This window comes from Chelonoidis abingdonii, chromosome 2 (assembly GCF_003597395.2).
Source record: "Chelonoidis abingdonii isolate Lonesome George chromosome 2, CheloAbing_2.0, whole genome shotgun sequence".
Taxonomy (NCBI): Eukaryota; Metazoa; Chordata; order Testudines; family Testudinidae; genus Chelonoidis; species Chelonoidis abingdonii.
Window position 1 is genome coordinate 45132675 of NC_133770.1, and position 13130 is coordinate 45145804.

Here is a 13130-nt window from a genome sequence, read left to right on the forward strand (position 1 = left end):
AGGAACAGGTGACGCTCCCCTTTTCATAACCATGCTCGCAGAACACACTCAAACACGAAGGGCAAAGGAAAGATGGATGGGGTGCCCTAACTGTCACTGCTACTAGAAGGTTCCACCATCCTGGCTGCATCCAGTCAGAGTATCCAAAGACTGGGAATATGCAGAGTCCATCTCAAAGAACTCTGGTCACAAATAAGTAACCTTCATTTGCTATGTCATAAAAATTGATATGAACGTGCTTTTTAAATGTTAATTATGCAATAGGGAGGTTTTATATGCACTTTACACACGTTTCAAACCTAGATTATTGTAAGCATTTAGGAAATATTCATCACTATGGTGTCTGGATGCACCTTAAATTGCATAGATTTGGTCTTTAACATTAAAAATAAGGAGCAAAAGTCCTATATTTCTCTGCTGCTCATAGTTTTAAGATACAGGAGGGAGGGGCATTTATATTAGTACAATATATAAAAGTGTATCTGCATCAAATACATTTTATAGGTTTATAATAATTAGCCATCATAGTACCCGATCCAAATCCCATTGAATTCAGTGGAAGTCTTTCCAATGACTTCAGTATGTTCTGAATCAGGCCCATGTAGCAATTTTCATCCATGAATCACTTCCCTTAACTCAAAATGACAGGGAAAGTGTGCAAAATTTTGCATTCTGACTACTTTCACTGTGGTTAAACACAGAACCCTAAAAATCCACTAGTACCTCAACTTAATCTTCACAAAGGATACAAAAATATCAAAAGTATCTGTTACATTTTATTATATTAACAAGAATAAGATAGGTAAATTGTCATTTAACCAGGTTCTCACAAGGAATCACTTACCAGTTCTCCATCAAGAGGATCATAGAATCTCTCAAGCAACTGAACAACAGTGCTCTTTCCACAGCCACTGCTGCCTACAAGCGCCAGGGTCTGTCCTTTTTCTACATTAATATTCAAACCTTGAAGCACTTGAACATCTGGTCGAGTTGGATAGTTAAACTTCACTTCTTTGAATGCTATGTTGCCACCAAATATATTCTATAATTGAAATGGTAACATCTGATCAATTTTTAGGAGAATTCTGACAGATCATAAAACAATGTACAGAGAACTAGAACCATCCCGTTCCTATTGATTTCAGTGGGAGTTTTGCCATTAACTTCAATACAGCCAGGATCCGGTCCTTTTTGTGACGTTTCAAAAATTAACACACAGTGTAAAATTATTTTGAAGACAGAGATTCTGCTAGTTCAGCTTCACACCAGTTTTAACATAAGGACAAATTTTCAAAAATTATGGTAATTTTGGGTCACCAGCTTCGTCTAATGCTTTCTGTAAATCAGGTCCCTTTGAGAGTCTCAAGTTAAGCACTGAATAACAATAGCTACATCTGATATTCTTGGCCTGTGTACCAAAGTGATCCTGCTTTAGAGGGTTTTTTTTTCAAATTAAATTACTAATTATGACCATATATGCACTCAAATGCTTACTGTCAAACTTATGATTCCTGGTAAGTGTTAACAGCATTTTCTTAGACTTTGTTGTTATTATTTTAAAAATTAGAAGTGTTAGTCAGATGGTAAGTTCCTTGGAGCAAAGTCCTGCCATCTTTATTTGTGTGCAATACCACAATAAAAATAATTCACTGACCTGCTATCGTCCTGTCTACCTCTTTGAGTGATGCCCACCTAGATTCACCTTCTTCTTAGCTCCTATAGTACACTAATATTTATTATTAGCATCTTGCTTATAAATTGAATCTCAAAACATTTTACAATGTTAATGTAGGGCCTGATTATATTTCCAAAGTCCATGCATGGATATGCTCCTCCTGCATAGAAGAGGAACTGGCTGCCTCTGCAGCATTGTTCCCATTTTTCACTGGCTCTTGCAGAGGGCTCTCCACAAAGAAATGCAAGGAAGGAGCAGGCAGAAGCAGAATTTGGCCCACATAGTTTTTGGATGAAACAATGTTAATGGCCCCAAGGATCAGTTAATCTAAACACTTAACTTGTGAGTGGGGGAAGAAAACCTCAGTATTACATTAGTTAGGGTAGTAGGTGATATTGTCCATAACACAATGATCAACTTACAGGCTTTAGTCCTTCATCACTGTAACTGTCTATTAAGGGGGCTCTTTCAAACAGCATGAACAGGTGTGCTGCTGACATCTTGGCTTTGGCATAGTCTGGAGTAAATGAACTGGTCTGTCCTAGTGCCATTGCACCAAATACAACAGCTGAAAATACCCTGCGCGAACAAGACGAGAGAGAAAATAAAAAATATCAAATAATGAGGTTGTGGAGCAATGGGTGGAAACTATTGAGAGGGAGATGGCTAGAGTTAAAAATATTAATAGTTGTTAAATATCATTGTAATGAGTAGTCTTGTACCATGAGTAAATGTATCCACTTTTAATAAAGTAAGAAACAAGCTTCTGTTCCAAACTCGGTGTTTCCTTTATTTATTAATACAATTGCTAACTTTTTGCAGGATCCCAAATTTTAGCAGCAGGGAGGCAGGTAAGGACTTAAGTGAGATTCTGGATATTGGGAAGAAGGCAAAAGGAGCATCTGCAGAAACAGCTAAAACATGGATTGCTGTATATGGGTGAGGGCATACAATGGGGCTAAGCTAGAGTGACCCCGGCCTACCACCAAGCTGCCACGGATCTAAAACTGTGCAGGCGAGAGAGACTCTCTCTCTCTCTCTCTCTCTTTCTCTCTCTGCAGGGAGAAACCAATTAGAAATTCCAGACAGTCGGAGCAGCTTGAGTAGCTTTGACTGGACTTTCTCTGCTCTGTGCTGATTGGTTGTCTGCTCCAACCCTTGTCCTCTCTCACAATATTTTCATCTCAGCTTCACTCCAAACTTCCCCATTTTGCCCACTTCTCCCCTACTCTGCTTCTCTCACACACTCTCTCTTTAATGCCCCCTCTTCCTTCACTTTAATTTCCATTTAATTGATTGCCTCCTAATTCACCCTTTCCCCTCCCAACCTGCAAAAAACTGTGGAATTCATGACATTGCTGCCATTACAGTGTTCACATGCTTGTGTGTTCTACCTCTTCCCCCACCCGCTCTGTCTTATCTATTTAGACTAAGCTCTTTAGGGCAAGGATTGTCTGCTACTGTGTCCATACAGTGCCTAGAAGAATGGGGCCTCATTCTTGGTTGGCCCTTAGGCATTACCATAATAAATGTGATTAATAATTAAAAATTAATAATTGGTGCTATTTGGCATATCTAAGTATGTAAGAGGGATTAACTTTCAACAGTAGTTAGCCAATTATCCCAGTCACAAGTACACGGATGTTTTGGAAATATGTAATTGTAAATTATATCCAAATACATCAGTGTAGTAACCACAAGAAGGCTATTCATTATCTTACTTTAAAAAAGGTATCTTTATTTTTCTAGGGCAGTGATTCTCAAACTTTAACAACCTGTGAGCCCCGTTCACTAAAATGTCAAGTCTCGTGAACCCCCTCCTAAAAATGAATATTTCCAGGGATTTTCTCCTTTACCTGAGTATAAATTATAAAAGCAGTGATCTTGGAAACATAAAATTTGTTTTTATGACATGCTTATTTCATACTATTTATTATTAATTATTATCTATCATTACAGTATTTTTATTACATTATGAAAATGGCAACACTCTTCCAAGATCTCACTTTCATAGCTTGTATCACTTTGGATAAGACTGTTATACGACAAGGCTCCTACGTTTCATCAAGGAGTATCAGATGTGAAACAGCATGAAGATATTTAAGAAGCTAACTCAAAGAGTTCCTCCTACACAAGCATTGAGGTCTTGAGTAGTCCAGGCAAATAACACATGTTACAACAAAGCTTAAACTTGTTCTTCATAATAATTTTAAAAATAATACTAGCTGCCTATTTAATTTTAAAAACAGCAAAAAATACCCACATCCCTTTCCATTTCTTATAAGAAGTCTTGAAGTTTAAACCTCCTCGGTGTAATAGATATGCTTGCTTTGATCTGCTTAGCTCTTGGAAGTCCAAGGGCTCTGGGCTGCTGGCCCCTGCTGGGGTTCCTAGGAACAGCTCTGTCTGCCGTTAGGGAATCTTTTCCCCAAGAACCCCCTGTAACATTTTGTGAACTCCCAGGGGTTCACGAACCCCAGTTTGGGAACCGCTGTTCTAGGGGTAGGTCAAGAAAGACAACATGTTAATCTTAACCCACTTCCAGGGCTAAAATGCTAGTCCCACTGCCATCACTGGCAAACCTCCCATTGGATTTCATCCAATAGATGTGGATTCATTTAAGGGCTCTACCACAGATCTCTTGGGTGACTTGGCAAGTGTGATGGGGTATCCACCCCACACTGGCCTGTGAGGGGTTAATGGATCTCTCAGGAGGTTGGGTGAAAAGCAGCCAATAGGAGTAGAGCTATGAGGCACAGCCAATCAAGGCCTGGCAGGCCCATATAAGAAAAGCTGCAGGGCAGAGGAGGGTCAGTTGCTCCCTGGAGCTCAAGGAGGGAGAACTGGCTGCTGTGCAGGTGGAAGAAAGCTAGCACTGTAGACAGAGCAGTGCTGGGCAGGAACAGAGGAGTGAGAGAGAGTTCCTGGCTGATTGGCATATTGAGGCCCTGAGGTAAGGGTGAAGAAGGTGCTGGGGTTGTGGGGAAGTGGCCCAGGGATATATACTGAGAGGCTGGAGGGGACACAGCTGGGCTCGGATCTGGAGAATGGGCAGGCCCAGGTTCCTCCCTCCCCCATGCCATTGAGGAAGTGGCTGGACAATTGGAGTGCAGTACTGGCCCCCGAAAGGAGGGAGTGCAGAGTATGTCATGGCTGGAGGGCTGTGTCCTGAAGAGGATGCCATGGTTCTTAGAGTGACAAGGGTCCAGGAGGAGAAGTGATGGTGAGTGAGACACCACTGGGAGTTGGCGTATCGACCTGTGGAGCTGAGCTGCAAGATTACGAGCAGGAGGTGCTAGCATGGTGAATCCCACCCTGTCACACATGGTACAGAATGCGGGCACACAGTCACCTCTGAGGGGAGGGGACCGAGTGAGAGACTAAGATAATGTTGGACACGATCCAGGGCCTAATGAGCCAGACCCTGGAGAACCAGCAGCAACAGTGGAAGGCACAGAGACACTTGCAGGAATGCCTGAGGCAGCTGATGGAAGAGCAGCATTATTTGCTCAAGATCCTCCAGAAGGGGAGCAGGGGCCAGAGGGCCTGGGGCAAAAGCAAGGCCCCAGGTCAGGAGGCCAGAAGCCTGAGAAGAACAGTCTTACACTTGTGGGTGGAGGGGACACTTGAAGAGAGATTGCCCCTACTGGGATAGGGGAGAGAAGCCTTATGCAGAGAGTAGGAAAGAGCGACAGCCCAGGAGAGTTCCGCCTGTGAAGTGAACAGGGAGGGGATGGGCATGTTGGGCCTCTGGGCAACAGAGGTACCTGCAGAGGGAGTGCCCATACTGGAGTGGTAAGGTCAAGGGTAGCCCAGGGGAAGGGCCTGAGCAATGGAAGGACCATGGGAGGCCTCTGACCAAAGGGAAGCAAAGGTTTTCTTATCTGTGCCATGAGGAGGGCTGTATAAGAAGGTATTACCCCCTTAGGAGAAGGCAGGATAGAAAAGGGGTGCCTGGGAACCAGGTGTGACACTGTATGGAATTTAGGATATTATGAATACCAATATTGTAAAATTGTAATAGGTTATGCCAGATATGCTGTGTAAATTATCTACACAAATATTATAATTTGCCAGGTATGATAATCTCATTAATGTGTTTGTATCACCTTTGTATTGTAAGTTATATGTATGGTATGTCTGTAGTTCCAAACTTGTGCTGCGCATCTGGGTGACACACCCAGACAGATTGGCATCAGCACTGCCTAGCCAAGGGACATCAGCTGTTCAACTGACCCATGGATAGAAGACAAGGGATACACCTTATGACTCAGCCAGGCATGCAGGTGCATGCCTATGGACAGAACTCTAAGACTTCCGGGCCATGTGCTGGGTAGCTTGTGCTTGGAACAGAGTAAACCAAGCTGCATGACAAAAGACTATAAAAGGCAGCTGCATCTTGTCCATTTTGTCTTCAGTCCTGCTTCTTGTCTTCATTCCTGCTTATTAGCTCTGGAGTAACCTTTCTACAAACGAAGCTCTGAACAAAGGACTGAATGACCCATCCAAGCTGTGGATGTGTTCCAGAGGGACTTTCAAGTCAGCAAACTCACCAGTACTACCAGGAACCTGATGGACTTTTAAGTCTTTGTATGTATTTGACTGTTTTACCATTTACCATCCCTCTTCTTGTTCTTTCTTTTTTCTTTATAATAAACCTTTAGTTTTAGACATTAAAGGATTGGCTGGCAGTGTAGTATTTTGGGTAAGATTCAAACCTATACTGACCTGGTAATGTGGCTAACCCTTTGGGGTCAGAAGAACATTTTGTATATGTGAGCAGAGTTGTTTAAATAACTTCTCACTGTACTGGACCTAGGCGCTGACTGGGGGCCAGAGAACTAGAATGCAATAAAGGGAGCTGTGTGATTTCTTGTTTTGCTTCTTGATAACCAGTGTAGGGAATTAGAAGCACAACTGGTGACAGGTTGGGGAGTTTGACTTCAGTGTTACTCCCAAGACTGGTGGGTATCTGCTCTCCGTTTTGAAGCCTGTCCTTGGCATTTCCAGTGAGGGCTGCCCCAGGCACTGTGGGTCACACCAGGCTAGGTCAGGTGGTGGTGATGACTGGGCAGGGAGCAATCTTCCATGCCCAGTGGGAGGTGCTAGGGAGATGGTGGATAAGATGACTTGGGATGGAGAGGACCCAGACAGACAAGGGAACTCACACTTAAGAAGCCAAGCTGTAGCTGGGACTCAGACCTTGGGAGAAGTGGTGCTGGGAGCCAAGGCTAGGTGTTATGGGAGAAACTGAAAGCCACCAAGGAGGCCTGGTGAATAGCAAAAAATAATGCAGAGGTTCAGAGGGAAATTCAGAGACATGGAGCAGAATGGCAAGTTCCTCCTCCTGGTAGAAAACCTGAGGCACGAGAGGCATGTCCTGCAGGCACAGCTGTGGGGGAAGCAGGGAAGGTAATTCCCCTGCCCAGGGCAGTTGGTCTTAAGGGGGAGAGTGTCTTATAGCACATTCCCCCCCCCGGCCTGTAAGGGGTTAATGGAGCCCTGGGGAGGCTATGTGAAAAGCAGCCAATGGGGGAGGTGCTATGAGGCCCAGGTTCCTCCCTCCCCCATGCCACTGAGGAAGTGGCTGGACAGTGGGATTGCAGTACTGACCCCTGGAAAGGGGGAATGCAGAGTATGGCACAGCCAGAGGGCTGGGTCCTGAAAAGGATGCTATGGTCCTTGGATCAACACGGGTCCAGGAGGAGAAGTGACAGTGGGTGAGACACCACTGGGAGTTGGCGTACTGATCTGCAAGATGACCAGCAGGAGACACTAGTGTGGTGAGTCCCACCCTGTCACACCAAGTCACTCAGACCCTGATCTTGCACGTAGGTATGCACTGCAGCAACCAAAAGTAGGCACTTGCAGAATCAACACCATATGGGCTCTCAGCGCCCAGTTGTAAAATAGAGATACTAATAATACTTTCCTCACATGCTTTTTTTGTCTTTTCTATTTTGACTACATAAACTCTGATAGAGACTCTAGCTAGCCACATGTAGCATTTAGCACAATAGGGCTCCAATCTCATTTGGGGCCTGCAGGCACTTCACTAACAGACATCAGAAAGGTGGACTATTGAAGCCAAAATTATAACATGTTAAGTATTAGTCATATTTTCAAAATACTCCCTCCGCTATTTCTATTTAGTCCTTCCTTAAAAGCCAGTACACAACATTTGAGACAAGGCACATTGAGAGCTATACCAACATCTACCAGCATTCCATATATAATTAAATGAAGGCCCCAGCTGACATGCTTATTAGGAGCATTGCAACTTGGAAAGATAACAGAAGTTATTGATCTTAATTCAAGATGAAGGCCAGTGCTGCAGGTCAGCATGTAGACGAACAATGGTCTATGTATTGTTCTTCTAGTCCTCCTGGTTTTACCTTCATAAGGTTATTATCCCTCATATATAAAACACCTTCCCCTGTATGGACAAAAAAGAAATTGCAAAAAGACACTTACAGAAACACACTTTTAAAATCCATGTGTCCATTTACCACTAGATAGGCACCAAACCGAAAACATCCGGCATAGGAAAAATACATAATTGCTTGTGAAAGGCCAAAAGTAAGTCCAAAGATATGTGCCTTCTTCACAGAATTTCTGTAACAAAGAATGAGTATTGTGAGATAATATATACATAACTGTATTTTACTTCTAGTATTTATTTCTGAGAAGATGCCGAGCGCCCTTCACTTCCACTGACTTTAGCAGGAATTGCAAGTTCTCAGTACTTTGGGATGAGGTCATTCCCCAAACTCCTGCAGGACTGGGTCCTAAAACAACAGTATTCTTGTATGTTTTAGAATCCCATGTGCCTTGATCCCATATAGCTGATATCCCAAACACATCTGACAGGAGCAACTGTTGTCCTACCCTATAGAGTCTGAACACTATTGTGTTAAAATTATTTTACAATCCGTGGTATGGTTACAAGTTTCAAGGATTTAATTAAACATATTTTTGAAATTGCACAACCTCACAGCACAAGAAGGAAATTATTAACAAGTCCTGATTCCGCAGGGAGCAAAAGTAATCCCAATAGAGCAATATACTGTCCTTTGTTTTGCCTTGAGCCCCAACCAAACATGTCAAACATGATATGATGCTTTATATTGCCTGTATTGTTAGGCTGATGAAATAGTGTAACTGCTCAGTGCTCTACTATTGAAACTACTATACAATTTTGGAACTTGCTCCTTCAGTCCTTGCCAATGCAAAATTCCATTGGCTTTAATAAGAGTTTTGCCTCAGTATACAAAGTAGAAGTAAATGTACAACCACAAAATACAGGAATTCTGGTTGCAAGAATTGCTAAATGAAATGCTCGATTTCAAGAACATAGTTTCAAGAGAAATAAAACTGATGAGGACATGCCAGGTACTGCAATAGCAAATACCAATAATACCATAGAGGACATAAAAAGAAAAATCTCATTTAATCAAAGAACAGAAACAACTATGGTTATGATGGCTTGTGTTTGTCTGAAGCAAAAGATATTGTATATTGTTAAAACTGGGTTTGATATAGGAGATTTTGTGATACACCAGCAGAGAATAAATTGTTTTAGTCTATTAGTGAAAATTTACATTCAGTTCTAAAACAAAGTTAAGTTTGATTTTTTAAAAAAAATTTATATCTATTACCTATATGGTCCTTGCAAATTTTGTCCATACATAAATTCAAATTTTCTTTCCTGGGTCAAAGTAACAACAGTTCGAATATTTTCTATGGCTTCAGTAGCAATCTGTAATAGAGAGCATATGCTCATTAACAGAAATATAAGATCACACAGTAATTTCTAATTCTGACCTGGTAAAAAGAGCTTGGGATAAATGATATAAAAATCACCGAATTAAATTTTCAATAGTGACCAGTGAGTATTAGTGCTCACTTCTGTGTGGCCTGATTTTCAGAAGGTGGATGCTCAGAATTTTCTGAAGAATCAACCCTATTGAAGGTGTCCTGAATGGGATATCCAATATTACTGCTCACTTTCAAAAAATTATGGAAGATTTTCAAAGGCACAAATGGCAGTCCTATTGACTTTATGCTTTTGAAAAAACTTTCCTTGAGGCCATAATAAATAGAGCAGGGTGGTATTTTCATAAGTGGCACCCAACATCTATTTAAAGGGGACTTAGCTGGTTAGTCCCCTAGATGCTTTTGAAAATCCCACTAGGAATCCATAGTTTATTACGGGAAATTATTTAATATGAACAAGACTTCTTATATCAAAGTCAAAATATAAAAATGGGTCAGATCAAAGGTCCACCTAGCCCAGTATCCTGTCTCAACTCCAGGTGCTTCAGAAGGAATGAACAAAACACGTAATCATCAGGTGATCCATCCCCTGTTGCCCATTCCCAGCGTCTGGCAAACCGAGACTAGGAACACCATCCCTGATCATCCTGGCTAAGAGCCACTGATGGACCAATTCTCCATGAACTTAGCTAGTTCTTTTTTGAACCCCCTTATAGTCTTGGCCTTCACAACATTCTCTAGCAAAGGGTTCCACAGGTTGACTGTGTATTATGTGAAGAGATATTTTCTTTTGTTTTAAACCTACTGCCTACTAAGTTCATTTGGTGATGTTTATTTCATGTGTTATTAGAAGGAGTAAATAACACTTCTGTATTTACTTTTTCCACACTAGTCATCATATCTCCCCAACTTATCTCTTTTCCAAGCTGAAACGTCCCAGTTTTATTAATCTCTCCTCAGATGGAAGCTGCTCCATACCGCTAATGATTTTTGTTGCCCTTTTCTGTCCTTTTTTCAATGCCAATATATGTTTTGAGATGGTATGAGCACATCTGCAAGCAGTATCCAAGATGTGGACATACTGTGGATTTATATAGAGGCAATATGATATTTTCTGTCTTATTATTTATCCCTTTCTTAATGATTCCTAACATTCTGTTAGCTTTTCTTATAGTATGGCATACTAATAGTTAATTTTAAATGTTAGTTAAGTCCCCATCTCTCCCCCCCCTCCCCCACCCTGCTGTGAAGACAGATCATACTACAAGGTAGCCTGGGAAAAAAGTAGCAGAAGTATTCAGAATTAGGAAAGAAAGTAATAAACAGCAAAGGGAATTAGCAAGAGTTAAAAGGCAAATAGTTGAGGGTGAAACCCCACAGCAACTAATTCGACTCTGTATTTCCAGAACTCCTGCTTCTTCCACAGTTATTCCTGAACACTAAAGCTAACAATTATTTGGATGCGTGATTAGTTAAAAATTACTATTATGCAGAGGAAAACTAATTTCATAAAACAAAAACTATAATTTCTGAATAATCAGTGAGGCTAGTTTGCATTGCTTCTGTATTATGCAATCATGTAAGCAAATGTACATTTCCTTTTTAATTAAATTTATTCTTATTTAAATCTGTATAACTGCTCACTCATCAAATTAGATTATTTTAACAGTGACAAATGCTTAGTAACCCACTGAAGACTTCAGGCTCATAAATCATAGGCCTCCTACACTAAACAAAGGATAATTGAAATGAGTGTATTTAACATTATCCTTCAGCTGGATAAGACAATGGAGGATAAAAGTTACAGTTTAGCTGGCACATTCCCTCATTGGTGTCTTTTTTCCCTAAACCAAAGCATAATAATTGCCTAGATCAACTAGACATAACAATATGCAGTGACAAATAGTTTAACAGTAAGGGCTAGATACTGAAAGTGGTATACAACAGGCTCACATTTAAAATAACAAAATTTAGGCAGCCCAGTCCAATATCAGGCTCCTATGCAAGCAGAAACATGAAGTTCTCTTAGGGCCTACTGGAAATGTGCACCCCTTTGAAGGGCTGTTCTGAAAAGTCACTCTAAAAATGCATGAATAGAGCTTTGTCTTTCAAAGACTCCAGGTCAAATTTGATCTGCTTAGATGTAGAAAAAAAAAAATTCCGCCTCCTCACGCCTATGGGTGGTATGTGTCCTTCTCAACCTCGGGTCCTCTACCAGAGGCCTGGGCGTTTGAGGTCTGCCGCCGTATCTTGAGTCTGTCCTCATGCATGCACTCTTCTGACAGAGAGCTCTCGAATGTTGTTCCTGGGATCTGTTGGAGCCACTCACGCCAGCTTAGGAGTCACAGCCGCAGGGCTCCTACCACTGGGACCTACTTCTTGGCCTTCACTTTCCACATCCTTTCTAGTTCCTCTTCAGGCCCTGTCTTCGTCCCAGCTTCTCATATTCCTTCTTCCTGATGTTGCTGTCAGCTTGCACTGCTTATATCTATCACCACCGCTGTCTTCTGCTCCTTGTTCTATTACCACGATGTCTGGTTGATTGCCGCAGTACCCTGCCTGTCCGTCTGGATCTGGAGTCCCACAGAATCTTAGCCTGCTATTCTCCACACCTTCTGCGGAATCTCCATCTGGTCTTGGGAGGGTCTAGCCCATACGCTGTAACAGATGTCCTGTGCACAATGCCACCACTTGTTGTGCGTTCAGTGTATGCTGTTCTCCTGCATCTTACATCCTGCCATATGTGTTGGATGTCTCTGAGGCCTCTCTGCACAGTCTGCACTTGGGTCCTCTCTAGTGTGGTAGACCCCTGCTTCAATGATCTGGTGCTCAGTGCCTTTTCCTGTGCTGCTATGATCAGTGCCTCAGTGCTGTCTTTTAGTCCAGCCTTCCAGCCACTGGTAGGATTTCCCAATGTCCACCCACCTCAGCTATCTGTCGATGGTAACATCCCATGAAGGTCTTGCTTGCCATGGCACTCTTCTGCTTGGTCTTCTCCCATGTCTGCTGCTGCCCAGGCATTCTCTCAGCAGCTCATCTTTGGGCCTCTTACTGATGTACTCCTGGATGTTCCGGTTTCATCAGGATAGTGGCTTGACGCTCACCAAGCCCCGCCCGCCTTCTTTTCCGGCTGGTATACAGTCCTCTGGTGTTGGACTTGGGGTGAAACCTCCGTGCATTGTGAGGAGCTTCCGGGTTTCACATCGCAGCCTCCATGTCCTCCTTTGGCCAGCTCACTATACCGGCAGGGTATCTGATGACCGGCAGGCGTATCCGTTGATGGCGTGGATCTTTTTTCTTCCACTGAGCTGCCTCTTCAGGACCTGTCTTATCTTTGGTGATACTTGGATGTTGCGTCTTCCTTGCTTCCTATCGTGGTTTCCATGTGACTGCGGGATGCCACGGTACTTGTAGCTGGTCTGTATGTCTGCTATGTGGCCCGCTGTAGTTTCCACCCCATCAGTCTGATACTTCCCTCTCTCACTACCATGCCGGCCACACTTCTCCAGTCTCGAATGACATCCCCGATATCCTCACTGTAAGTCTGCGTCAGTGGATATAGCGAGTCGATGTCTCGTTCATTCTTAGCTACAGCTTGATGTCTCCATGTAGAGGAGGTGGCTGATGGTAGTTCCACTCCTGAACCTGTACCCGTATCCAGTCCTTTGGATTATCTGGC

General features: G+C 42.6%; 1 protein-coding gene across 1 annotated transcript in view; it reads right to left on the reverse strand.

Annotated features, from left to right (window-relative positions):
- Positions 1 to 13130, reverse strand: part of LOC116839971 (phosphatidylcholine translocator ABCB4-like) — an 80869-nt gene that overhangs the window by 10183 nt on the left and 57556 nt on the right. Inside the window, exons 20-23 of the mRNA XM_032806284.2 lie at positions 9334 to 9434; positions 8150 to 8290; positions 2098 to 2254; positions 845 to 1042 (exon numbers count right to left, since the gene is read on the reverse strand). Coding sequence (XP_032662175.2) covers positions 845 to 1042; positions 2098 to 2254; positions 8150 to 8290; positions 9334 to 9434 — 597 coding nt within the window. The remainder of the gene's footprint in view (positions 1 to 844; positions 1043 to 2097; positions 2255 to 8149; positions 8291 to 9333; positions 9435 to 13130) is intronic.